At 40.0% G+C, this 27,772-nt stretch overlaps 2 protein-coding genes across 2 annotated transcripts; both read right to left on the bottom strand.

The window, feature by feature from the left end:
- Positions 1-280: 280 nt before the first annotated feature.
- abcg1 (ATP-binding cassette, sub-family G (WHITE), member 1) lies at positions 281-18,257 on the bottom strand. The gene is made up of 14 exons (XM_030777443.1): positions 18,023-18,257; positions 8,387-8,504; positions 7,514-7,646; positions 6,881-6,931; positions 6,260-6,405; positions 4,413-4,536; positions 4,095-4,209; positions 3,494-3,642; positions 2,946-3,047; positions 2,481-2,649; positions 2,154-2,254; positions 1,365-1,523; positions 740-858; positions 281-509 (listed from the first exon to the last, which is right to left on the bottom strand). Exons 1-14 carry the CDS (start codon positions 18,240-18,242, stop codon positions 281-283), a joined length of 1,935 nt encoding a protein of 644 aa, XP_030633303.1. The 5' UTR covers positions 18,243-18,257.
- Positions 18,258-24,047: 5,790 nt separating this feature from the next.
- On the bottom strand, positions 24,048-27,580 carry spcs2 (signal peptidase complex subunit 2). The gene is made up of 5 exons (XM_030777681.1): positions 27,518-27,580; positions 26,741-26,824; positions 26,466-26,626; positions 25,840-25,974; positions 24,048-25,632 (listed from the first exon to the last, which is right to left on the bottom strand). Exons 1-5 carry the CDS (start codon positions 27,554-27,556, stop codon positions 25,446-25,448), a joined length of 606 nt encoding a protein of 201 aa, XP_030633541.1. The 5' UTR covers positions 27,557-27,580; the 3' UTR covers positions 24,048-25,445.
- Positions 27,581-27,772: the final 192 nt, after the last annotated feature.

The following is a 27,772-nucleotide window of genomic DNA, read 5'->3' as shown; positions in this document are numbered from 1 at the left end:
ACTGTCAGTCCACACTGAAGGGTCAAGCACTCCAGGATGGTTGAGTCCTTCTCTAGGCTCTTTGCTTTTCTACCAAGCAGCAAAAAGCCAGTTTGTATGCATTGTAACTCAACCGGCTATCTACAAACTGTAAGTCTCAGGAGAAGTAAGTCTTGAGTTCAGAGTTGTTCCTGCATGGCTGTGAAAATGGGACCACTCATGCACTGTTGGCCCTCGACGCCAAACCTGTCCTGGGGATGTAGGCTTCTCCTGTCCTTCCCCCTCTTAACCCCCAAGCAGTCTACCTCTCTGCACTGATCTTGTAGCGTAGGACAAAATAGGCAATTAGACGAAGTGAAACAAAGAAGATGCCCAGAACAATGAAGTCCAGGTACAGCTTGGCATCCTCCACATCCAGTTCCTTCAGAATGGCCTCTGATTTCTGGAAGTGGCATGTCTCATCCTTTTCACAGTGTAAGTCCTCACGGTCGAGGCCATAGATGGACAAGATGACCCCTTCAAAGCCATACCTGTAAGGCATTGAGCAGCTACTTCAGTATGTTTACATCAACACTATGTAGTTTTCTTATTGTTCAACCTCTAATGAACTGGCTTTAATCAGCTCATATATTCAAATATTTCTGTCAAATATTTCTTTAGCGGATATTGTGAGAATGACCATGAGATCCTTTTATCAGACCCAGATGTTAAAGAATTTCACAGTACTATTTCTCATCTGCGAAAAATATGGTCCACTCACCTGACATATGAAATATAAGACATCCACTGAAGGTATTTGGGAATGGTGTCGAAACTGACGAAGAAGCCAGAGAATAGAAGGACAGGGATTGCTGTGACTGGACCAACAAATGTGGCCACCTAAGTGGATGACATACAACAGAATAAGATTTAAGAGCCTTGACTTGGGTGAACTAATAATGATCACAAAAATGACATTTTGTTTGATGTCAGTGTTGACGCGAGGTATAGCTCTTTGCCTTTGGACACCCGCAGATATATCAAGACACTAAACAGGGGGGCATTCAAAGCACTCTCATTCACAAAGTACTGGTGTAAGCACCATGACTATCTCCACTGCTATGGACAAGTCTAAGGGAATGGCATAGGTACTGCAGTCCCACCATTTGTCAACATTTGACCTCCTCCTCTTCAGTTAACCCTTTAGATTACACTATTATCCAGGCTTAAAGATTTCCAGACAGGGGTTAAGTGGCTGTTTAAAGGTATTTCAGGAGGTGAGGGTAGGCTAGCATCTTGGTCATCCCCTCAGACATGATCATGTTTTCGTAGGATATTTATGGATAAAAGTGTAGAATTTTCCACACAGTGGACCTGGGAAAGGTAAGGGGATGAGACCAACGAACCTGTAACGAAGTAGATGCCGCCCCTATCAGCAATCCAAGCGACTGTGCCACCAGAGATGTGAGTGTGCCCAAAGCCAAGAAGAGTATAAAACGTACTGCATCTGAGGGTTGGGAGGTCATCCAGTAGACTATACTACAGTACGCTACTGGGAACACCACCTGGAGGGGAGAATATGGCAAGATAAACTGATTTTGTTGTCAAAGGATTCGTGTACAGAAATAGTTTCTGTGGTCTCTGTGGTTAACTTATCACTAAGACCGTCCCCTCAAAATTATGATTCAGTGCAATTAAATGAACAGTAAATAGAAAATACCTAAACATATATTAAATATTCAAGAGAAAGAAATAGCCTCCAAATGAAAGTGCAGAATGTAATAAGTTGCTGGACTGAACCAAACTGTTAATACCTAAAGATCTGAAACATTAGTAAATATTTGTTTAGGTTAAGTGCACAGGGAACATTTGTGATTTAGAACAAAATCCACGTTATGTAACATCATTGTGGGATTGGTCTACATGAAGAAAACAGAGTTGTGACCTAGTGTCTAAATCCACTCTGAGCTCCAGTAACATGTTTACATGTTCCCAGAGTTCAAACTTTTCCTCTGCTCTTTTCTACTATTTGTTTGAACAATGCTATTTGTTCACCTCTGAGAAAACGTAATTTGACTACCTAATTTATTCAGTACAGAAGCCCTCGGCGTGAAACCGTGAGCCCACCATTTAGTCACCTCAATACATCTAATCCTACAGTGTACGTGACATTAGTAAAGCCGGGTTGTATTTACCTGGAATGGAACATCAGCCATGGTCTTAGCCAAGTAGTATGCCTTCAGACTGTACCAGTAATTTAGATGTTCTCTCAAAAATACACCCATCTCAAGTGGAACTACAACATAAATTGAAATAAACATTGCTATATTTTATTCGTGCCAAAATGCATGCATTTAAAGTTATGTAAAGAAGTAATGGTGACTTCCTGTCATATTTTACACTGTACTATCAAATATGTTTATACGTGGTACATCTCAAATGGTAGTTGTAGTAAGCATCTCATGTGCTCTGCAAACCTAATTTCTATTTTGAACACGCCAGTTACACAGTACGGTACTCACAGGTAAGTACAGTTGGCATAAGAGCAGCAAACATGAGGAATAGCATTGAGAAGAAGAGGAAGCCAGAATTGCTGAGGACTTTTTTGGCTTCGTTGCCAATGCCCAGGTACAGAAGTCCTATCAGGATACCGATCCCGATATGAGAGGTAATACGCAAATGAGTCAACACCTGGTAAAGACAGACATTCATTTCATTTAAATCAGTGAAGTGTACACCATTTGAAAAGAATATATAATTCAGGCTATTGACATGAAATGACAGTTCGTGTGTTACTATGAGAAATTGAGATGTAATTAATGGCATTAGTTAGCCATGTTAACATTCAGAGAGCATGCTTAAATGCAGGCAGATGACATCATCCCACTGTGTTCTACTGCAGTTCCCTGCCATTTGGCTACCTTTGAGGATTTTAAAAACATTATGTGTGTTACTCATGTCGTCCACTAGGTGGCAGTGCTGCTCACCGAATCTCTCATGATGCTGAGGAAGGTTCTCTTGAAAAGGATGCAAAACTGCGTCAAGCAGCTGGCAGAGAAACTGTGACAGCCTTCAGTGGAAGAAGAATCCTAGACAAACAGACATAATGTCCTTTAAAGAATACCGCTGGACAGCTAAGGGTGTTGACTCAAATGGAGGATGTTCTGACATGCATCTCTTTGTTATCAAGTTTCACAGCTGACAGGCTATGATTGTAAATATGCATGATACCTAATGAGATCGTAAGCACAACAAGAATGTATTGCTTTAAATGTAACAACATCCAATGGCAAAACAGAACTCAGCAGAAATGATTGAGGTCACCTACATTTGTATTGATAACATACATCAAAGCATTCAAAAATATTTTTTGAGGTTCATTAAAACACATCCTCTACTGTAAAAAGGAAACAACAATAACAACAACAACAATATCAACAACAACAACAACAACAACAACAACACAAAAATAGTGTCTCAGTACTGAAGTGGTTTAAATATGGTCTCTATAGTTACAACCAAAAAAAGCCTGTACCTCATCAGAGGGTCTGTGCCATAGGAAGGGGTTAAGGGCACCATCTCCATTCATTTCACTTTTGTAGTCTTTCTCACACTTCCTCTCCTGCACTGCCTTCACCAGACGAGCTGTTTGGTCACCATATTCTCCAGATGCCACCTCCATTACTGACAATGACAGCAGAAATATACCCACTGTCAGTTATCACGTTCACTATGACAAAGAACAGCTGCAATGGGACAGCTGCCCTCAGCCATGAGCCTTACGGACATGTTTTGTGACGCTTGTTTAGACTGGTGCAGCTGATGTTATAATACCCATCTTTTGAGTGTAGATCCATTGGCTATTTTACATTGTTATTATGTTTTATTGTATTGCATTGTTAGTGTGTGTGTGTGTGTGTGTGTGTGTGTGTGTGTGTGTGCATGTGTTTGTCTAGTATTCTGATTCAAAACTTGTTGGTTAAAATCTACAGTGTTAATGCACTGTCAATACATGCAGTCATAGTTCTGCAGACAAAACTGAGAGTATTTATGCAACCCTGCTTCTCAGCTTATAGGGTTTTTAAAATAAACGAGTTTGACTGAAAAGTAAATTGTGTAATGTGGCTTATTCTTACCGAAGTCTGCAGGGTTGTGGTAGGTGGGACAATTTAGCCCCAGCTCTCTGAGATATGGGACAAGGTTGGACACTTTTCCCCTGTAGATGCACTGGCCTTGACTCAGAACATAAAGCTGCAAAAAAAAAAAAAAAAAAAGCAAGAACAAAACAAAACGCATATCAAACACAGCAAAGAGATTTACACAAGGAGAGATAGAGGAGATTCTTATATCTTTTTTTTCACTGCATAAACTTTTTTCTCTCTGTTTTTTTTTTTTTTTTAAAGACCTAACATGGATTTTAACTCAGCTGCGTGCAGACACTTTATCACGGTTACCTTGTCAAAAAGCTCGAAGATCTTGGCACTGGGTTGGTGAATTGTGCAGATGACTGTTCGTCCGCCCTGGGCCAGGGCTTTCATGAGTGACACCACCTGGAAACACGAGGAGCTGTCCAAACCACTGCAGGGGGGGTTCAAAGTTCACAGACAGAGACAGACACAACGATGAGCCAAACTCTCGTCAATACAGTGTCTACTAGACCAGGGCTAAATGCATGTCTCGTCTCCATTGTTTTTCAATGAAAAAAACAAAAAAAAACAAAACAGCGGCAGCGTTTTCTGCTGATGTCTGTTTACTGGAGACAGCGGGAGACAGAATCATTTTCACCACTGTGTTTTCCAAAGTGTTCAAATTAAAAGTAATGTGATCGTCGCGCTTCATTTGACTTAATAATCACTTTAATCACAGACGTGCTTCATAAAGCAATTCTGCGCGTATGATCGGCAAGCAATGATTGAAGGGTGAAACCGAAGGGCGAGAACAGGTAGTTTTGTTACAGTTTCATGATATTTAGTTCAAAATCCCAAAGGTTGTTCTCCTTTAGAACAATAGGTGCAGCGGTCTATTCCATATATAATGTTGTTGTTTATGTAAGAATGTGTAAATAATTCCAGTCAAAGTGAAAACGTGAGATTAGTGAGCTTTCTGGCTAAGCCAAGGAGTACTGGAGCCACATCAAGCTGCCAGAGGTGGAAGAGACACTGGATAAAGAGACAGATGAAGTGTCCCTATTAAAGACCATCGGAGGATTGGGCTAGACGCAAATCCTCCATTAGCAATGCTGCACCCTAAAACACTGACATCATCCCACTGACATCATGCCAAATGCAAGTCCGCTTAATCTAGTGCTTAGCAAAGGCCAGAGAGAGTGGAATGCTTGACAGAGGCTTGATAGAATTTGGTTGCTATTGTGGTTTTTAATGCTGCATGGAACACTGAGGGAGTCTAAATGGTTGATAGAGGGAAAGAATGTTGTTAAGAGTCTAATGCTACATCCTCATAGAATTCCAATGATACGTTAGATTCTAAAGCTTCATTCAAGCGTATTGCAACTCTTTGGATAAAGAAAAAAGATCATAAACCTTACTAGAAGCTTACAATGTATAGGGAAGTTGAAAGAATGTAAAGCTTGGCAGAAGTTTCATGGACTCTGATCTTGGTTCAGTAAATCTAATGTACAATGTGTTGCCTGTGGACCATGAAGTGGAACCTTCAGGCTCAACGTTCCACATGAAGATGACAATTTTCTGCGCTATTATGAGGTCATCCATTAAGAATTTCAGTTCTGCCATTAGGTAACACGCTGAGGATGTAATTAAATGATCGAACAGAAGCATGACCATGGGCACAGGCGTTCCGCCTGTCCTTGCATAAGCATGGTAATTGTATCAATGCGGCATGCTCTCATATCTGAAATTAATTTCAGTTGAGCTCCCTTGAGTTAAATTACCCAGAGGGCAATGGGACTGTTTCATGTCCCAAGGCAAACCCTATGAGAATATTCAGACACAAATCTGCTGAGGGACAAATTCACTATTTGCCTATTCACTGACTGTCTAATTGGATCTACAGAGGAATGGGTACCTCTGTTACTGTCAGCTCCTCCTCAATATGACCCAACCCAACTGGGTGACAGCCTAAGTGAAAAGAGCACTAAATTTGACCTCACAGCTTAAGGACAAGATAATAAACATGTCTTATGGTGTGGTTTACATCTCAGCTTCCTTGAGAGATATAGTTAGAAGGGTGTGTGCTGTATCATTCCATATAATTCCCATGTCACATACGGATCTTGACAAGAGTCCTCAAAACACACACATACACACACACACACACGTCTCACCTGGTGGGCTCGTCGAAGAACATTACAGGGGGATTGTTGACAAGTTCCAGCGCAATAGCCAGTCGTTTCCTTTGTCCTCCGGACAGATTGGAGGTGCGTGTTTTAGCACACTCCAACAAACCGAGAGCTGTCAGGATCTCTCTCACCTACAACAAAGAGTGAGGGAAATGTAGCTCTACAGTGGAAGGTTGTGCTTCCGTATCATGAGTTACATAGAAGGTGAAATATTTTGTCAGCCGTTGACCAGCTGCACTAATTTCTTGATTTGAAAAATTAAAGCATATTATGCCTTGTGTTTTGTGACTTGCACAAAATATTGGATTTGTTTGTGCGCTCAGAAAAGCTCAAACGTGGTTTCAAAATAAATAATCAGAATTTGTGCACGCCCGTGCGCACGCACACAGACACACACACACACACACACACACACACTCACACACACACATTTGCACACATATAAACTTGCTCACACGAAACACAAGAACATGCCCCTTGAACTACTGCAGAATTTTCTAGAAGCTCAAAGAACACTTTTTTTTCCATTTGCATGTCTGTGAGACAGGTGCCAAATTAGCCTAAAGGTGTAGCACGAGGTGTGGCCTTTCGGCGATGGACGCTTACCATCTCTCTCCTCCCCTCGTCCTTTTCCTGGAGTTTAAGATTAGCTGACACCTAAGGAGGAGGAGCAGAGGAGATTAAAAGCATGCTGACAGTGCACAGACAGAAAGAATTAAAAACAACACAAGGATTTGCAAAGGTGCCACAAACAGAAACTGCACTACAAAGGTGCCACAAACTACAAACCGCTCTATGTTTGTTTGTAGTTAACAGAGCTTCTATTATGAAGGCCCTTTTTTTTCTCCATTTGAGAAACTACTGTGCGATGCTATTAGATATACTTAATATTTAAGGTCAAAGCCTCAATACACATAATACACAAATGTTTATGTAAAAATTGTCGTAAAATGTACAGAAAAGTCAACATAATTGTCCAGTGACTCTTGATGAACATATTCCTTAATCAGTCCTAGATTTTATTATTGATTTTGTACATGCTCAGACTTTTAACATGTACTGAACGCTTTAGTGTATAAAACTCTGTATTGCCTGCTCCACATGCCTGCAAACGATTTTTATACGCCGCCTACATTTTACGTCAGATAGAAGTTTTGATGGCGGTTGTATGCACGCTAAAAAAGAAGGAGATATAACCGGCAAACTGCTCTAGTACAGCGGTGACTAGGGGAGTCTCACCATCATGGCCTCCTGAACTGTGAGATGGGGAAGCAGCATGTCATCCTGCATGATGTAGCAGGACACCTTTCTGAAGGAGCGCAGGTCCCGAGGTTGTCCGTTGATGAGAATCTCCCCTTTCATCCCTGTCTCTCTAAAGAAGCGAATCAGAAAAAAAAACAAAATTCCAAAAATCAAATTTTAGTGCTCTGTTTGAGCCTAGTACTGAGTGTTTTGGTAAAGAGAAGCTGTCGTTAATTAAAACAAGGTTACATGGGAGAGCTCTGGGCACCCCTGAAAAAGTAACATTTAAAAATTAGTTTTTAAAAAATGAAACTGAAGTATTTAATGGGACATTATTTTTGTTTGTCTGTTTCTCAAACTGACGAGTGGGCAGCACAATGGCTAAAAAACACAGCTTGATGAGATGAAATAGCTAAATGAACTGCATTGTTTTTAAATGTAAAATTGTGTAAATTTCTCTTCAGTATTCATTCATTTCGATATAACCTAGAAAACAGAAATGACTAAGAACTCCCACTAAAGGGTGAGTTCACTGTGGGAAGTAATTTTCCATCTCGCCAAAGCCCACATTTCAATGTTTATGTGTACATCCAAGGGCTTATCGCTCGCTGTGCACATATGGCCTAACACTAGACTTAACGCATTATGTCCGGATTTCCTCAGGTCACGCTGTATGAAATATGTTTCAGCTAAGAATCATTACAATTTAAAATAAAAAAAATGAAAAGTGCATTTTTAAAAAGGCACTATGCAATGTTAATTTCACGATATACTGTGAAACTCTTGACTTATCTCTGAACTATGTCATTTACATAACATATTCATTTTCCCAACAGTTTAGGGACTGCAATCCGACACGGCCAGTCTCACCTGTAGCCTGCAAGGATATTCATCAGTGTAGACTTCCCAGCTCCTGAAGGACCCATAATGGCAACCAAGCCTCCGCTAGTGAAACTCCCAGAGATCCCTTTCAGTAGGGTCTTGTAACCTGAAGCACATGTGAACAAAAAAGAGCCCACAATGAATAAAAAAAAAAAAAGACTCCACAGTTCACACAATCAATGCCAAGGCTCTTTCTCTTTGTCACACTATGTACCTGATTAAAAGTCTACTCCAAAGGGGCCTCCTTCACAGAGAAAAGACTCTTTGTGATTCAAGGTGAAATGGTGCTTTTTTTCGTTTTGTTAGTTGGGGGTTTTTTTTTTTTTTGGTCTCGTTTTGTTTTTAGTTTTTTTTTTTTGTTTTGTTTTGTGGAACGTTCCAGTGAATGTGCCGGTTTCTGTGTGCAGTGCTGATTACGGTGTAAGCTCATTCTCACCTTTCTCTGACCTGTAAGTCGCAAGAACTCACTCACACTCTCTCAAGAGCCCCGAAAGACTCAGGGTCACATGATAACCTATGATTTCCATCTTACTTTTCCACTCCCTGCCTCCAAAATGTACAATGCCTCACCTCGTTTACACTGTGCATTCTACATCTCATTAATTAAGGCTTTGTATGAACTAAGGTGTTTTGTACATCAACAGGAACCATGCCTGTTAGATTTTTTTCCCCCTTCTTTCTCTTTAGCCTTTGTTTATTCCAAACCAACACCTTTTATTTATTTATTTGTTTGTTTGTTTGTTTGTTTACGCGAGTATTTTATTTTATCTTAAATAATTACAGAAACAATAGCATCTTTAATAAGGTCTTTACTGTTTTTTAATGCATGTCCTGCGTTGAGCTGGAATGTGATAACTCCATTCCTGCCTGGACATGAAAATAAAGGACAAACCCCAGTCAAATGCCCGGTGGTAACCCGCTATTTATCTAATGACTGCTGCCGAGATGCTAATCCAGTTGATTGCAATGGCTGCCAGCTTAATTGGATTTCCAACGAAAATCCCTCAGAGCAATACACAAATACCTGCGACCTTCCCCGCTCTCCTTTTATTATGGAGCCCTGCGGATTCACACAGAGGGTCTGCACTATAGTAACCTCTTCCTCCTTATCATCCTCCTCCTCCTCCTGCTCCTCACAGACAACACCATGTGGAAAAAGACTAAATAAAGTATACAGGGAACCCCCTTATTACACTCTTGGCAACAACACAAGAGTCTAAGTGTAAAGTGGTTCCTCTGAAGTACAGCTGAGGTGTTGTGCAGCTAATCGATAAGAAGAAAGATTTCAGTTATCCAAGGTTACTGATGAAGTACAGGTTACTGCAGGTCACATTCAAAGTTTTTTTTTTTTTTGCTTTTTTTTTCATATTTTAAAGCATAAGAAGCTTTGCAAATACCAAAGTAGAATACAGAAAAACAGGAGCCTGTGTACATTTTACTCTGTGTCTTTTTAGAGTTCAGAACTAATGTGTTTAACATAAGGAAGTTCAAAAGTCCACAGAAACCCGTTTGACCAACAGTCAAATGATCACGGCAGTCATAAACATCCTGATCTTACACAACCAGAGGTACACAGAATTTTACTCCAAACCTTTGCATTTCCTAACAATAGGATTAATGTCTATTTAACGTGGGAACTCATAGAGATTCACTGTGTCGGAAAATAATTCTCTGCCATGGCACACTGATCAGGTTTCTAAGTAATTAGGTTGCAATTCACAAAATGGTCCTCACAGGTAGCGCACCAGGGGTGGAGGTAAGCAATTATGTGGAGAAGACATAATTGCTTTGTGATATTTTTTTGTGCATTGGTCACCATTTTATTTTGCCTTTAGTTGATTTGTTTAGCTATCTGCAATCTGACAGCTATCAGTTGTTTAGAAGTTATTTTATCACAGTCCCATAATAGGCTGTTTCCTTTGTTTTGTTTGTTCATTTTTTGTTTGTTTGTTTGTTTGTTTGTTTGTTTCACTTTTTGTTTTTGTTTCTTAGGTTGGTACAAGTACTCTCAGCAAAGGTAGCATGCAAAGATAATGCAAAAACGGGTGCAAAGAGCTAAAACAGATCTTGCTCTTGCACTGTGCATGGCTAACCACGTCAACCCACAGAGGGATGAGAGAGAGAGAGACAGAGAGAGAGGGAGAGAGAGAGAGAGAGAGAGAGAGAGAGAGGGAGAGAGAGAGAGAGACAGAGAGAGAGAGAGAGAGACAGAGAGAGAGAGAGAGAGAGAGAGGGAGAGAGAGAGAGAGAGAGAGAGAGAGAGAGAGAGAGACAGACAGAGAGGGAGAGAGAGAGAGAGAGAGAGGGTAGTACATTTCGCGCCACAGTGTGACAGCTGCTTTGGCCATGGCAAATATGCGTGCGTGTGTGTGTGTGTGTGTGTGTGTGTGTGAGTGTGTGTGTGTGTGTGTGTGTCATTAGAAGTTAGGAGGTCTGCTTGTTCTAGAAAGAAATTCAGCTACATTGAACAGGGAGGAGGACCCATGTGTGGGAAGGTCTCATTCCCCAGTGTGCCACGCCAGCTTTATAAAATTCTTATCAGATTATGCAGGATTTTGGAGGGACAGCACAGTTTTTCATAACATCAAAGATTTTGGCTTGATATGAAATCATAAGCTAAAGAGTTACGTATTCCTTACAGTCACAGATGCAATTTTAGAAAATTTGGTATCAGTCTGTAAATATTCCTCTGAGTTCCACTTTTTTCAATCTCAACAAATGACAGTGTCATTGAGTAATAATTCAGCTGTAATTACATTGCAGTAACATTCAAGGATGGCCAGAAGATACCTCATAAATAAATAAATAAATACAGGCAATGCCATTTAATGGTTAATTCTCAGGCCCCATGTTCGATAAAGTTTTGTGTTTGTGTCTGTTGTAAATATGTTACGCAAATAAAACCAAATCAAACTGAATTGAAATTAAATTAACAGAACAGCATAGAACAGAACTGAACTGAACTGAACTGAACTGAACTGAACTGAATAGAATAGAATAGAATAGAATAGAATAGAATAGAATAGAACAGAACAGAACAGAACTAAACTGAACTGAACTGAACTGAACTGAACTGAACTGAACTGAACTGAATAGAATAGAATAGAATAGAATATTCCAGATCTGGGACAACAAAATAAAATTAATCAAATCTGGCATGATAGTGTTTCCTCCACTACAGAAGGTAGCAGACAAGTAGATATCTTTGTAACCTGATTTAATGTTAGGTGGTGTGAAGCGAACTCCTACCTAGATGATATCCAATATACTTTGTAACTTTTGCTACAGAATGACAGACATATGATAAGCCTGTCCTCAGAGTAGTATGGATCGGGGGGTTTTTACCCACTCAAAATGATTAAACTTTATTGTGTTTACAGCGTCACGGTGTTTTTAATGACTGTTTTTCAGTTGTGCTATGGTTATGTAACTCTTGACTCTTGTCTTTTTTTGGCTCTGTGTTTTAACTAAGCTTCCAGCAAATCAACACTGCTGCATATCTGCTCTGTGGAAAGACAGTCTGATCCTCCCTTGATGACATGTGCTTATCTGGAGGCTCCAGTTCTGAGCAAGGGGGTGGGGGGGGCGCTCCAATACTGTAACCTTCCTTCTCACAAATGTTCCTGTCCTGACCTAACCATAAACATCCAGAGACATGTCATTAGTGCCGGCAGATGACAACAAAAAAAAAACCAAAAGCTGACTAAAGGCTGACTAGAGCCTGCCTTTGGTCAATTTTGGAGGACTGTTTACCCGTGAGCACACAGCCTCAGCATACACTTGAGAACTTGGGTGTTTTAGGCAGACAGCGCCATTTACTGTAGCTTCTGTTCTGTTCGACCGTGATGGGCAGTCAGCCCGTATCTCAAGGGGACACCACGACAAAGAAATGAGTCACAAGCCACTTACGGGCAAGGTGAAAAAATCCGTCCACTGGTGTCAAGGTGAAAAATTATGTGTACTTCTAGACAAGGCACTGAACGGTCAGACACTAGCCTTTCCAAGGTTCTCTGTCTTTAACGCTCTATAATGGATGTGCCTGTGCGTAAGTCACCGGTGGAATCTGGATTGGAATAATCAAGGAGTCGTTGTTTTTTTTTTAGCCCCTATTTATGTCATTGAAACTTTTCTCTATACATTCAGCCGTCTGGATTTCAAAACTAGATATTGAAAGCAACACCACGACGAGGATACAAAGAAACTCAAGGAGGCGAGACAGCATGGTTTCAAACTGGGGAGAGGATAGGAGCCTTCATCATAAGAATATTTTGGTTCATTTCATATTTAAAAAAGCTGAAATGAAGGAAATTGTGCCAAATGTCACAGTTTAATCGGTGCTGTGCACTAGGTGCTATTAAAAGCCGAAGGGAGAGAGAGAGTGAGTGTGTGTGAGAGAGAGAAAGAGAGAGAGAGTGTGTGTGTGTGTGTGTGTGAGAGAGAGAGAGAGAGAGAGATGTACACAAACTTTCTGAGCGAGCTATTTCAAGCAATGGTAGAGTACATCAGCTTATGAGAAGTTCTGAGGAATTAAACCTGCCTCATGCGCTAAAAAAACACAAACAAATACACATACACAAACATACACACAAACACACACACACACACACACACACACACACACACACACATACACACACACACACAATCATGCATTGATAACCACAAATATAAAACCTCCCACATATTAATAATCATGCATAGATAACCAAAGAGCCAAAAAACACTAACATATTAACAAACCCAGACCTAAATCCTCCAAACAAGCATATACAGACAGGTAGTCACATCATTAGTGATGAACAGTTGACCGTTATAGTGAAACTATCATTTAAATATCCCAAACAATGTAATTTCACGTGAAAACCAATCCCTGTATTTCCCAATATTTGTGCAGTCCCTAGAATTCAATGGAAAGACAAAGTCTGGTTTATATGAGGTGTAAGTGATGTCCTTTAATTGGTGTTGACAATATGTTTATTTGGATTTATCAGTGATATCAACTGAACACCAAATAAATGGGTTGTAAAAACATTCAAACAAAAGAATGTTCTTTATATAATTATGCCAACATCAGATGACTGGATGGAATAACAAATGTATATGTGGGAAAGATACATCAAACTTATCAAATGGTTCAGCTAAGACAGTTCGTTCACTTACAGATGAACTGATGTTTTATGGTTTATTGAACTGATGATTACAAAATGCAACTCCACTTGTTTAGACGATCTTGCGTGCTATTGTTGTTGTTTATTGTATGTTAAGTATGCTATTGGCTACTGGTTATGAAACAGCTGAGTGACCTCGTCCAAGCACCAGAGGAGACAGTTTATAAAAGAGAAATCCTTCCACAGAAACAGACTCACGTGTTACCTGGCAACAAGCATCCTTTTTTCCTCCTACATTGCATCTCTCACTTTTTGCTCTTATCTTGTCAAGTGCACAGCTGACGCTCTCTCACCCTCTCTTTTCAGCAAGCTCCCCCTCCCCCCCCCCGCCTCCTCCCCCTCCCCCCTGCTCTGCCGAGGTTACTATGGTTTGTTGACCGATAGTAACCGGCTAAGTCAGAGCGAGCGAGCGAGCACACAGCCTCAGCTAACGGAGCTGTTACTGCTGCTACAGAGAAAACAGATCAACAGAAAAGAGAGACAGAGAGCTCTCGCTTTCCTCTGAGTGTGGATTACAAAGATTTACTGAACAGGGCTCTGAGGGCCGTGGGTTTCGATTGCAATCAGTCAGGAATGACCATCGAGAGACGTATCCATTTGTGACCCAGTTTGGTTCCTTCAAGTTTGCAGAGAAAACAGAAGAAATATTTGCACATTCAGGAGTTTGCACACACAGGTGCTGGGTGAAAAGTGAGAAAAGCAACTGTACGTGCACGCTGCCTTGGTTGCTCCCAAAACTGTTAATGTTTCCACCTGCGTGGCACAGAAAGATGACTGATTTATATGATTCGAATATATGATTATGTGAAAATTCATCAGTTATTTTATTCTCAGAGGCAGCTTTTGACTCTCTTCTAAAGGGTCGTGATATATTTTTTCGCGATTCTTATCCCGTCCCACTCGCGTCCTCCGAAACCCCTCAAACCAAGACAGGCAAACTTCATTATCCGAGTGAGTGCACCGGAGAAAAGCAGCTGTGACCCATGGTAACCACGTGTCACGTTCTGTGTGTCACAAAGGGGAAAGGGTCGCATTACACTGATCCATATGCACCCTTAGGCTTTATTAGCCCTGACCTCCATACAGGACTACACAGCATCACAATGCAACAGGATCAAACCGGTCTACGCTGCTCATCTGCTCAGCGCAAGCCGCAAGCTGACTCCATTCCCAGGCCATCCCTGTCTCGGCTGAGATTGTGCTGCATTCCACTAAAATCCAAGGTCCTGTCCCCACAGATAACATATGTACATATGTGATGGCTGCTCTTTCTGGTGCCTTTAGGGTCAAAAATACCCAAATGCCCTTAATGGAGAGGTGAACTGAAGTCACACAGAGACAGACTGAGAGAGAGGGAGAGAGATGGGGAAGAGAGAGAGGGGGGGGGCGGAGAGAGGGAGAGGGAGAGGGAGGGAGAGGTCACCTATGCCCAGAATGAGCCATGGGACCGATGCTCATAAATGTTTCATGCTTATAGTGTTCTGTACTCATTAATAATGCGGATAATGCACATACCTGTGATTCTAGACTTTAAATCACAGTTGGACATACATGTGGACTTCAGTGTCGAATAACAGAACAGTTTTTGAGTGAGAATGAGGAATTAAGATGATACTGAATAAATAAATGAATAAATGTTGGGGAAAAGGCAGCCGTCTGTCTAATCAGTCTAAGCTGTCCAATCACCTTGTATGTTTGGAATTTTTATGTCTAATGCCAACAAAGCGATTCCAAATACTTATGAATAATATAAGCAGGGGGGGTTTTTTCCAGCTTCACACAAAAATGAAAAACTGGATGTTCATTTCAAAAAGATACTGCATGCTGATTAGGTCACTGCAGGACAAATGAGTTGTTCCAAAAAAAAAAAAAACATCTTCGTGCTTTAAGGAAAGGACAGTAATTCTGTGCAGCCCAGGAAACAGAAATGTGATGTCACATGCTGACAGAAACACAAATCAACAATACAGAACCAACGAAACTGAGAACGAATATCACGTCAGTCTAAACCGCTTTCTCTGCCTGAAAGATTCATCTCTTCTGGACTCTGATCTCTGACCCTCATCTGGAGTCTAGCCGAAGGAGAATTACAGACAGACAACAAAGCTCCCTCAGGCAACGCAGAGGAGCCAAAACACTGCCACTTCGCCATCTAAGCAACGCAGCCGAGGAAAAGAGAGCAACGCCGAAGAAAAGGATAGGCGAGGAAAGAAAACGATGAGAAAAAAGGGAAGGGGGAAATGGAAAGTAAAAACACTGCAACATAAAGCAGGTAAAGCAAAACAAAGGAAAAAAACGCCGAGAAGCGTCCAGATGGCTGGGTTAATGAAGACAACAATTGGGCAGCTGCGAAAATCATCCCTCAAGTAAAACTGTCCTTGCACGAACCAGCCACCTGCGCTCTTACGCACATCTATGAAGGCACAAACTCATTAATACGTTTCACTTTTTGAGTTACGTAGGGATATGAACCGTCCTCCTCCGGGCCAGAACGTACGGGCGTAAATTAGAAGTGTGTTTATTCCAGGAAACAAAAAACACCGAGCTATTGAGAACAGCAGAAACAATATTTACGCGCGAGGACCATTCCAGACTTTGTTTATCATATTTAGATCACATAGTGCTACTTGGGATTGGAGTAATGCTGGAAGCCTATCTCTCCCATGTTTTTTTTTTTTTCAGACAGAGAGTGTAAACACACTGTTTGTAAGCCACATTCTGGCCCATACAGTCAATCACATTTCATCTTGTTGAGCAGGGAAAACAAATCCGTCCAGCTCAAATCAATCCAATTCTGTTGCTATTTCTGATCAAAAAAAAAAAAAAAAAAGGAAAAAGGCAAATCCTCCTCTACAGATCACATACCACCTAGATAGATCAGTTATTGCGTAATATCTCATGCATCGCTAAAGAGACCATGTGAGGTTTTTTGTCAGTTCATCAAATATGTACACACTTTTGGCCCGTACAGTATCAAAATAGAAACAGACTGTACAAAAGAACTGTGCTAAGCTAGAAAGCAAAGCCCTGGGATATCACCTGTACAGAGAGAATGTTAATGGTTCAGTTTTTGGCCACTGGTCCATTAAATATTAAATATGATTTTTTTTTTTGGCCTCAAAATACTGGAAGGCAGCTTCTCCGTATATATTATGAATAAACTGAAATACACTTACATAACAGTGGTCAACACAGCGTTCTGCTGGGTAAAAATGAATATGGAATACATAACATGAAGGGGAAAAAAGTACATTCACATTATGTACCTTTTGATGTACGGATCTTGTTTCAATTTAAAAAAAATACATTCACATTATGTGTTTTTTGATGTATGGATCCTGTTTCAGTTTGAAAAGTGCATTCACATTACATGTTTTTTGATATATGGATCCTGTTTCACTTTGAACTCAGGTGACTAAGAAGAGTTTTGAATCCTAAATTACTCAACTAAGGAGTTTATTTATTTAAGATAAATACATTTATTTAAGATATTTAAGCATTATTTGTTAAGATTAATTTCATCGCTGGCTTACTGCTGCTTTTCTCTGAGATCTACAACATGCATTGCTAGCTGCAAGGACTTGATCACCAGCAGGGACTTAATACATTTTCATATGTTTCACATTCAAAGAATTTTCATTGGAAGAAGTAACCTAAGATCCCCATTGTTTGCTTGGCAGTGCATTGTAACAGTGACAAGAAAAAATATTCCTCGATACCTTTTTTTCTTAGACTACTCTTGTACCGAATTATTTTTATATGCCTGCACCCATTTCATTTGTTTAAATGAGTTTAAAGGACAATGCTTTGGAAGAACCTGTAATCATGTCACAGTGAGTAATTAAACTACTTAGACTTTCTGTTCTAATTGTCCGTTTTGTATTTAACCTCAAGATGAACAAAATAAACTGAAATAAATAAAATAATGAGGTCACGGTGATATAAAATGGTCCCATGAAACCTGCTGTTTGCTCCATTTTTGATTGCTCACACAATGGGACCACAGAGCACATTCATATTCATCTGACTACTGCCCTGAGGTCTCGTCTGTATTCCCACTCTCTCTCTCTCTCTCTCCCTCTCTCTCTCTTTCACACACACACGCACACACACACTCACAAACACACACACACACACACACATCTACAGGATTCATTTGTATTCTTCATACTCCACTTGATGGTCTGTTATGGAACAAACAGCATTGTTTGCTCTCTGAACCATGCAGTAATTTACCCATAACAGTTGGATTATATGAAGATTCAGTGTTCATTGGTGTTTGTAATTCAAATTATACAACAGACTTTAAAAATCGAAATGAAATAGACATGGAATTTCTATGATGAAAGGATTTGTAACTGTAATCAAAGTCATCTTATCGGAGTGGTAATTCTTATAAAACAGTCACTTTATCCATTTGAGGGCATCTGTACAGCACTGGCATATTTCTCCATACCTTTCTTTCTCCACCAAGGTCCTTCAGGCACTGAGTAGGACAGGTCTTTGAACTCAATGTTGACGGCTGGTCGCCTTGGTAAGTAAGAGAAACGCTGAGCCTCTGTGAGACTGTTCTCCACCTTTTTCAGGTGTCCATGGAGCAGTGGGGTCTGCTGACCTCCAACATGGTTAGACACCACTTCATCGATGGATACACACACAGTCCTGGGGTCTAGCATCAGATCAGGTGGTCCATTTGTATTCTGAAGGGAGGTAGAAAACAGCCTGAAGGTTACACACAGGCTAATGAACTTTAAAGGAAAATAAATCCAATACAAAATCATTTTCACACTGCAGACTGCCAAACATTTATGAAAGGGGGAAATTTGGGGCTTTAGTAGGGTTTCAGTATTATCCTTCCCCATCATGAGACATTCAGAAACATAAAAAAACTTCCTTATTGATTAAGCAGAAAAGTCTACATCTATTAATATAACAGTTATGGCAAGCATCAGTAGTAACAACATGTTGTGGATACATTGACAACATATTTAGCATTTTGGCTATTCCCAAGGTCTAATGAAAGTATATTTTTTTATGAATACAATAAATATCTCATCTAGTGCATCTCTTAAATCAGCTCCAGCCTTGCTGTGGAGCAAACTAAATATAGACGGGATAACCTAATCCGCTCCATCTACTGAGGTAGCTGGGGTTACTATCGGTCAAAGCTTGAAAAAAAAAAAATTTCTCAGTCTTAACGGTAGCCAGAACGATTGTTTTGTTACACGTTAAACGAGAAAACTCTGTTAAAGACAACACTCTGTTATGTCTAAGCACATTTTCCAGTGAGCATTACATTAATGATTTAATTATTTGGTTAAACAATACACAAATAAAAACTGCGTTGCGTAGTAAGGTAGAGTAAACATTGCTTTTGACATTGCTTTTTGACAATTTTTTTGTTTTCAGTTTAATATCATAATTAGGTTATATTAATTATACGAATGTATTAAGTCTAATTAAATCAGTTTTTCTTATTACAACATCTTATCAAGTTTCTGTTTATGGAACTACATGCATATCAAGCACTTTGAATCTAAACCACAGCTAATATTTTGCAACGTCTCTTTTGCATTTATGCTTTAAAATGATGACATTAATCAGCTGGCAGTCCACCCGCAACGGAGGTTACTCTAGTGCATTCAGCGGACCCGCAACGAGACAAGTAAGCTATTTTGAGCATCAAGTTGCGGTGGTCTATACGTGATGTACGCATTTTATATTGAGAAACATTCTCATGCAGACTGAGACAAAAATGTTATGTCAGAAGTTTGCAAGCGTTGTCATTGCAATAAAACACAAGTACATTTAGTTACACTCACCATAATGATGGAATTTGTGACTGTGGTATTGTTGACTGAGAAGGCTGCCATCAGACAAGCCATTCCTTTAGAAAGTGGAACACTACAAGAATCCAGATGTGCTGGGCCACTAGGAGAAACGTTTTAGCATCTGTCCGATTTGCCCCTAATAAAAGTGCCAGAGTCTTCCACTTTGTCTTACCGAAGACGGAGTCGTTCTGCTTTGTTTACAAGCAAACAACTCGGTCCGGGTGTTTAAATAGTGACGTCACCGACTGTAACGTCGGCTACTGGTGCTTTGATGTTCTAAAGGAGGGACAGTGCCAAAGATGTTCTTTCTCGGTCTGCTCAGCGCTGTTAGCTAGACATTTGAACACCTGAGTGCATTATTTGACAGAAATTTATGGACACACAACATAACAATTTTAAATATTGCATTTTTATTCTTATTGTTCCCATATATCAAAATTGCACGTTCTGTAAAAACTGAACTGAGAACGTGTCTGACGTTCTATGCAACTCGTTTATATAGCCCGTTAACTTAATGCATGCGCTACACGTGAAATGTGCCTACTTATTCTGAATACTGAAAATGATATTTTGGACAGTGACATCGTTATCGAAAAACATATAGCTGTTGTGTAGAGTAGCCTGGTTCAAATCCTATATTGGTGTTTTCAGTGATTACTGAAAATCGATTCAAAAATGAAAGAGAAATCGAGGGGAAATGAAATTCGTCAGCACTTGGGGGAAAACGCTTAGTAATGCTCACTTCTCAGGTGCAGTGCGTGGATGCGGAGGAAGGATGCATCAGCGCGCACGCTCCACCTAGTGGATTTTCTGTGCAAATAATCATCGTCTCTTTGCAAAAAATTTATTCAGCATCAATTCCAAGTGTTAGGAAGATACATAAACGCAGTACTTTGTACCTGAAATTCACGCGACGAACAAAGAAACATTCTTCCCCTTTCCATTCCACACAGGTTGCTCTTTCTGTGCGGAGATGAACGTGAAGAGAAATTAACAGAATTTAACAAAACATACAGACAGAGTTTATATATTACATAATAAATATCACCATAGGTCTTACCTCATCCCATTTCTCCACACTAATATACCTAGAGCAACCCCCACTCCCACCCAGTACTCCTTTGTTTTGCATGGGTGGAGGGAGGGGGGGGGGGCAGTCACAGGGTCTTGCATGTGCCTCTGCCAGGGCTGCGGCTGTTACTGCAGGCCCTGAATAGCAATTTCTGCTGACGGTGCCCCTATCATCTGTTCCCCACCACAACCTGTTTAATAACATGATCAAACTGCATCATCGCTGAGTTGTATGTAAAATGTATGTCATTGTAAAGGAGTAATGTATAAAAAAAATGATGCAGGCTGAGGGAACAGTCAGGTACAGGCTTACATATTTCAAACAGATATATAACTAAGGGTACTTTTTTTTATGAGTTCTATTTTAACCACATACTTTTACAAACCAGCCCCACTCCCATCTCATTATTGATTTGCGTATAATCATTGACACAAGAAATAATTCAGCCAAATCTCTATCACATTTCAAATTAACCTAGGCCAACACTATCAATGACATTATAAGATAAGGCGGTGACAATATTCCTTTTGTGCTCTTGCCTAATTTGACGTGTCTCAAAGTTCTGCAGACCCCCCTGAACCACACAGTTCCTGTGCAAACACGCCTAATTCCACTGTTCAGGGGCCCCATGATAAGCTGACAAGTTGAATCAGGTGTGCTAGAGCTAGGTCAGAACCAAAAATATTCTGTTATTCTGTGTCTTGAGGACTGCATTTTCAGACACAGGGATGATATTCTACGGTGATCAAACTTTGAAATGAAAAATATTTCCCTTACGTAAGATGTGAGTTTCTCAACAAGTGTTATATAGTGGAGAGCTACTGGCTAGGCTCTCTCCAACCCACCCCCCTCCCCTTTTAGGGTGCAGTAACACTGTATAAATGCTGGCAGTGTCTCTATGACCCCGGTGTTGGAGATGTCCGGGGCACTGGGAACCAGTATGGAGAGACTGGGACTGCTCATTCTTATTCTACTGCTGCTGACAGCCGCAGAGGGTAGGGAGTGTAGTCTGTCTAGTCATCTGTGTTAATCAAGGGCCCACTGCATAGCTGGCATACGTAGAGTGAAATAGCTTGTTGTGTTTAGACACCTTTGTGTAGTGTGTGCTGAGCAATAGCATTTGACTTCAGCAGCTACTAACAGTATGACTCTCTTTGATGAAGACTCCCATTTTCAGAAAAAAAGGAAACAAATTCTATTTTGAAACTCAGTGTGTGATCATTTTGGTTTTGTTTTGTTTTTACCTTTACAGCCAATGACGCAGATGTACAGGTTTGGACGTGTGGTTACAGGGGTCTGTGCAGGAAGCATTGCTATGCACAGGAGTACATGGTTGGTTACCACGGCTGTCCTCGCAGATACAGGTGACAGATCAACGCAGAACAGTTGAATTTCTGAGCGAATTTTAAAGAAAGACCTGAAGCTAATGATAAGATATGATGCTATGACTGGGATGTGGCTGTGTGTGTGTGAATCTGTTGCACTGTGCTGAATAGAAATATCATTTGTTCTTCATCTGTTCATTTGCAGATGCTGCGCTTTGAGATTCTAACGACTACTGAAAAGAGAGATCACACTGGTCTCACTTCCTCTTGCTGTGGTTTGCTGTGTCTTTCCGTCAAACTTAACCGTCAGTCTGTTATGCAGTCGGAGTTTCCACGTTGCTACATTTTGATATTTTAGTATGTATATCATCTGGATTATTATCACTGTCTATCTAAGCACTAGTTTTGTAATCATGTACTGGAAAAAAAAAAGTGATCTGTGATCATGATCTAAAATCGTAACATTATGAACACATTGATGTTTAGCATACGGTCAAAATATGTGACACATGGCACAAATGGAACCTTGCAATATCTGTGAAATGCAAAGTACACACGTTCTTTACACATCCACTCGATTTACCAGAGAACGGTTTCCATAGAAGCTGTTACCTAGAGATGGCACTGACTGTGTGACAAAGGTTGCTTTGAGCATGCAGTGCATTTCTCTCTGCTGTTGGTTTTAAGTAGATTACAAGAGTCAAAGCTGATCTGCTGTGAGGACTGTCATGCAATGTGTCATGCAGTGCCATGCACTACATTCATACAGGACAATTACCATGTTGACTGACCTAGATATCTGTGTGCTATAGAGAGACTGTGTCTGAGTTGACTCTGAGCCACAGTTAAGTCCACCATATGCTGACAGAGTCAAAAACATATCTAATGATGATACTATTTTTACAGTCCACATATTTTATTGGAAAGACATTTGAAATAAAATTGCTCTTCACTGAGGAATTTACTGTGTATGTCATCTCTGGTCAAATGAACTAATGTCTTTTTTTAATACTAGTTTCGTATAGTTTATACGGACATGCATAGATGTGAATGGAAACATACAATATTTGCATTGTGAAACTAAATACCGAGATATGCAAAGAGAGTTCTTTTTTCTGCATCGCAGCTGAATACACTCCAGTGACCACAGGGATTTCAGTGTTGTATATGTAACTGATTAAAACTGTCCAGTGATGCTTTTAATAAACACACTATTTATGAAGATCTTTGTTGAAAGCTAAGCCTTCACATCAAATTGAAAACTAAGATATTACTATATTTTGTTTAAAGATATATTGATAGATGCACACAGACACAAAAACACACATACACAGACAGATAGACAGACAGACAGACAGACAGACAGACAGATAGATAGATAGATAGATAGATAGATAGATAGATAGATAGATAGATAGATAGATATTGCTGGCTTATTGCAATTTAAGCCCAACATGAACAGTGCTGTTGAAATTCTCAATGTACACAGCGTACGTGGAGAGAAATATGACGCGCTCCGGCACGTCAGGGGTTAAAGGCATTTGTAAACAAGCATGAGGGAACCATGCGCCGCATTGTCTTATGGGTAATCGCTCCGTTTCTGTACCCCTGCTCTCTCTGTCAGCACAGCGTGCCACTGCCACAATGGAGTAAAAGCCGACAGATTTGTTTACGAGGGCTTAAGTGACGGGTATGCACAATGTCTGCGGAGTGCACTGAACAGCCAGACACAGCCAGTCAAAAGAGGTTAAACTCGTGATATGTCTCAGAGGGAGAGAAAAGGGTGAATGACATTGAAAATCTGCCCAATGTTTCCAACCAGTCATGCCACTCACAACACGTCATTCGTGGTATGCCATTTGACTGAACATACTTTTTTTTTTTTTTTGGCTCAAATTTGGCTGAAATCCCACATGCTGAGGAAAGCCCTAACAGACAGGATCAGTTGAACATAATTAGCACGGAGTGCTGTTTAAAAAAAAAAAAAAAAAATCCTTTAATGAGATTTAGAGAGGCTGGCCGAGGAACGGTTGACTTTTAATTTGTTTGTTTCGGTGTTGCGAAAAAGGTCACGGAAGACTTTAAAGATAAAGATGACATTTGTGATTGTATACGAGATCCGTTCTCAATGTAGCGATTTGCCGTTTTCCATAACAAGCATGCTGTCAATTGCTTTTGAAATATACATACACAGGAAATGAATTGCAAGCGGGGAAATAAATAAATATGTAAGAAAACAGTAACAGACAGGTGTAAAAATGCCTTTACCGTTTTATTTTGAAGTTGTTGTTTTTTTTGTCATCATTGTTGAACAGGCACATACAATAAGGGTAGCTAAAGCTGGAAATCTAAAGACAAAAAAAACCTGCAGACATCTCTGCTTTATCTAACCTCTTAATACAGAGAAAGAAACTGTATCCAGGTGTATCTAACCATTACAAAATAAATTAAATAATTAAAAACTCTTGCACCCTTGTGATAAACGTCCATTTAGACAGAAAACCCACGGGCATGCTCTCCTGAGTGAGGATAAGTGAAAAAGGACTGCTCCTTTTTCACACCCTCGTTTTAATTACAAAAAAAAACAAAACACAAAAAAAAACCAACTTAATTACCTCTGCTTCAAATTAAAACCTACAGCATGTGAATAGCACAAAGATATTTATGGATACAGTCCCTTTTTCACTCTTATATGTTTGCCCTTTACAATCTGATTGGGGGAAAAAACACATCTAGTGGTAATGCAGTTTTGTAAGAAGAAGCAGAGTCACATTTAATAAGGCTCTTGGGACAATATATATTTACAGTGTGTATACATGTACATATATATACATACATATGTGTATATATGTATATATATATATATATTTACACACTGTCTCTTGGACACAGTATCTGCAAGAAGAAGAAATAAAAACACATGATTCCAGTCATAGTCTTCATACTCTTTATAAGGCGTTGTATCCATTGATACGACTTGTGACTTGTAGCGGATGGAGGAACATGAGAAGAACACTCACTGTCCATCCTTCAATTTGTGAGGCTTCTTTTTAAACGGAAAAAGTAAAAAAAAAAAAAAAAAAAGAAAGAAAGAAAGAAAAGAAAAAACAACAACTTTCCTTTTATTAAAGAAATGGAGGGTTGTAATATGCCTGTGTTTATTTTGGCTTTGCCATAGTTCAATTTGTTTAACCTGAAAAAAAAAAAAAAAATCTAATACTGTTTATGCACTACAGGAATGAGTTTACATCTTCTGTAAGGAAAAAAAAAAGATGGATTCAAATATTCTCAAGCAAAACAGAGATCTGAGACATCTATCTGGATACTAAAAAGACGATGACAGGGAACAAAGACTGGACCAATGGGCAATTTTAAAAAAAAGAGAAGCAAGATGAGAAACAAACTGACCCATCAAAAAAAAAAAAAAAAGTTACGGTTAAGTTAAAAAAAAAAAAACAAAACGAACAAAAAAACGAACCGATGAAAAGATGTAAATGTTGTCACAATACTATTGTGTAGACTCCTACGCAATTGCGTAGCTGACCACTGGTTACAAACACCCAACTAACATCAGCGTTTCCCTCTTCAGCGACCGTGACCCTGTGGTGTTGGGTTACAATGAGACTGGCGCCAATAACCTAATTCTTCGCCCTACTTTGTTTTCTTGTCCGACGTCAACGTGTCGTGAAGCTTCGAGACGCACTTTTCAAACTGGTCCATGACCAACGTTCCGTTTTCGTCAAAGAACACCGCGACCGACTGCGTGTCCTCTTTGTCCCGCGTCCGCTTGGTCTTCCCGTCGGTGAAGGACACTCGCAGCGTGTACTTGTCGTCGAACCTGCAGAAAAAAAGAATTTGATGCAATATATAAACGTCTAACGGCTGATCGGCGCTAACCAAAACAATTCCCTCTAAAACTAGTTTGAAACACTACGACATTTTAACGTGTAGATTTCAAAAGCCACTGGTTATGCAAAAAGAGAATTCAATGTAATGTCAGAAAGCTGTGACTCTTGCGTTTTACTCAAATCAGGGGCTGGTTTACCTTTTGAGACTGGACGACAGCTGCCAAATATGATCGGGGTCCATGCCTGCTGGGTCCCTCTGATGAGCCACCAGAAAGATATTCTTCTCTTTGTAGGTTGTGTAGAGGGTCAGAATACCCATCATTATGAAATATGTGATGACCAATTAAGGAAATGACACTGTTTTACAAACAGCAGAAACACTGGCTTTCAAGTGGTGAGACCAACATCTTCATGTTGTCACTCTTGACTTTAACTACAGACTAAACCGTTTCACCAGCAGTTATAAACTCAGGACCGGGTGAAACCCAGTATTGTAAAGGGGTGCTGTGTTCGCTGGAGCCCGAGACTCGACTGTTACGTAGGGCAAATTTGTGTGAGCATGTGACACACACACACACACACATGCAAAGAAACTAAACATCACAGACACAGCCAATAATTACGTCAAAAACATACACCAAAAATTACACATATAACACATCTGATATTAATCATGACTAATAAGCAACCAGAAGCTGTTGGCCAGTGTTCATAAACTGATACATACTGATCACAAGATACACACAATGAACCAGTTCTCTATGACCCTGCGGGCACATATTAAGTTGCATAAAGATGCTGCAGCTAAATTATTAAAGGATATGATACAACACAGCATGCCAGGACTGGCTTGGACTCAGGAAATGGGTGAAGGTAATCCCAAATTAAAGCTACAATTGCAAAAAGGCAGGAGACTGTGCAAATGATGAGACGACCATCAACAAGATTGAAGTTTTCAACGTAGCCATATTTCTCTAGGAGAACCTGTGAATAAAGAGGGAAAAAAAGCGGTTTCAAAAAACTGCATCCGATGTAAAGCCAGTTAATAGTTTACAAAGAAGAAATCACCTAATTAAAACCTAGATTATATACACATACCTTTTTAGCTGCATCATCAAGAGAATTTTTGACTGCTGCACCATCCCATTTGTCGATCTTCACAGGTTTTTCGTCAATCCTCCACTGCAAATCGGCAGAAAAGGATCACAGTATTTTAATTACAAACCGGATTCCGTTTTTTTTTTTTTAAGTTTTGAGATTATGGTGACTCACTTGTTTTAAAACTCATTTCTATGCCACATGGGGTGATGTCTCTCCAAATGACTGATGCACACGTACCCATTAAATTGGCGGCTGGGCACAACAAAAATTACAGTAACCAGAACACCATAATCCCTCCCTTAGCCATCTGTTATCGTGTCCAAATTTTGAAAAAATGCAATGCAATACTAAAGGCAGAGAGGTATGTATATTTAACATATGGTGGGTTGATATGAAAGAGGGCGAAACCTCTATATGCCAATGTATCAGAACATGGATGATATTTTGCACGTAAAAAGGGCGGAATAGCCCTATAACTTCTAATTCCCCTCGTGCGAATTCTCAGCATGTCAGCATACTAGGAGCACAATTTGCAAAAATAATTTTGATTGCACGAAGCACACTGAAATCTCAATTTCCGTTTAAGCTAGTTTCTAGCTACCGTTACTGCTCATACACAAATGGGGTCGGTGACGCGCGCGCCTACAACATGGAATGAGATGCAGATTTTACTGCTGAAAATATCTACACCATTAATCACATTGTGTCTCGAGACAGCGAACGCTACTGCTAAGGCTTTATTGTAAACGGGGGAAAGTAAAGAGTAAATCTTACTTTTTCCAAGATGCCACTCTTCCCATTCCTCGCCGCCATCTTTTCTTCCTGTTCGCTTGCTGTGACCTGGGACAACCTGATTGGATAACATCATAATTTTAGCATCCAACCATATTCAACAGAACATTTCTACGTACGCGGAAGACTTTAAAAACGCAAAACAACCATCACCACAACCGTTTCCCCGGAACTTCACATTGTTGTGGTTGTCATTTTGTGGTTGGCTGCAGATGGAGATAACTAACTGTCAACCGA

The sequence above is a fragment of the Chanos chanos genome, chromosome 6 (genome assembly GCF_902362185.1).
Source record: "Chanos chanos chromosome 6, fChaCha1.1, whole genome shotgun sequence".
In the NCBI taxonomy this organism is placed as follows: domain Eukaryota; kingdom Metazoa; phylum Chordata; class Actinopteri; order Gonorynchiformes; family Chanidae; genus Chanos; species Chanos chanos.
The sequence above is the reverse complement of the archived record's forward strand: the minus strand, read 5'-3'. Positions and strand labels throughout refer to the sequence as shown.

Bases quoted from the DNA above. Each gene is read 5' to 3' on its own strand.
- spcs2 (XM_030777681.1), bottom strand. From the start codon at position 27,556: ATGGCGGCGAGGAATGGGAAGAGTGGCATCTTGGAAAAA. The intron at 25,975-26,465 runs ATATCCTTTAAT...ATTGGTCATCAC, and splicing joins CTGGCATGCTGTGTTGTATC to ATATTTCATAATGATGGGTA. The intron at 25,633-25,839 runs GTAAACCAGCCC...TTTTTTCTGCAG, and splicing joins CTGTCGTCCAGTCTCAAAAG to GTTCGACGACAAGTACACGC.
- abcg1 (XM_030777443.1), bottom strand. From the start codon at position 18,242: ATGCTAGACCCCAGGACTGTGTGTGTATCCATCGATGAAGTGGTGTCT. The intron at 8,505-18,022 runs GTATGGAGAAAT...CATGTGCTTCAG, and splicing joins ACCTTGGTGGAGAAAGAAAG to GTTACAAGACCCTACTGAAA. The intron at 7,647-8,386 runs GTGAGACTGGCC...TCGCTTCTTTAG, and splicing joins AATATCCTTGCAGGCTACAG to AGAGACAGGGATGAAAGGGG.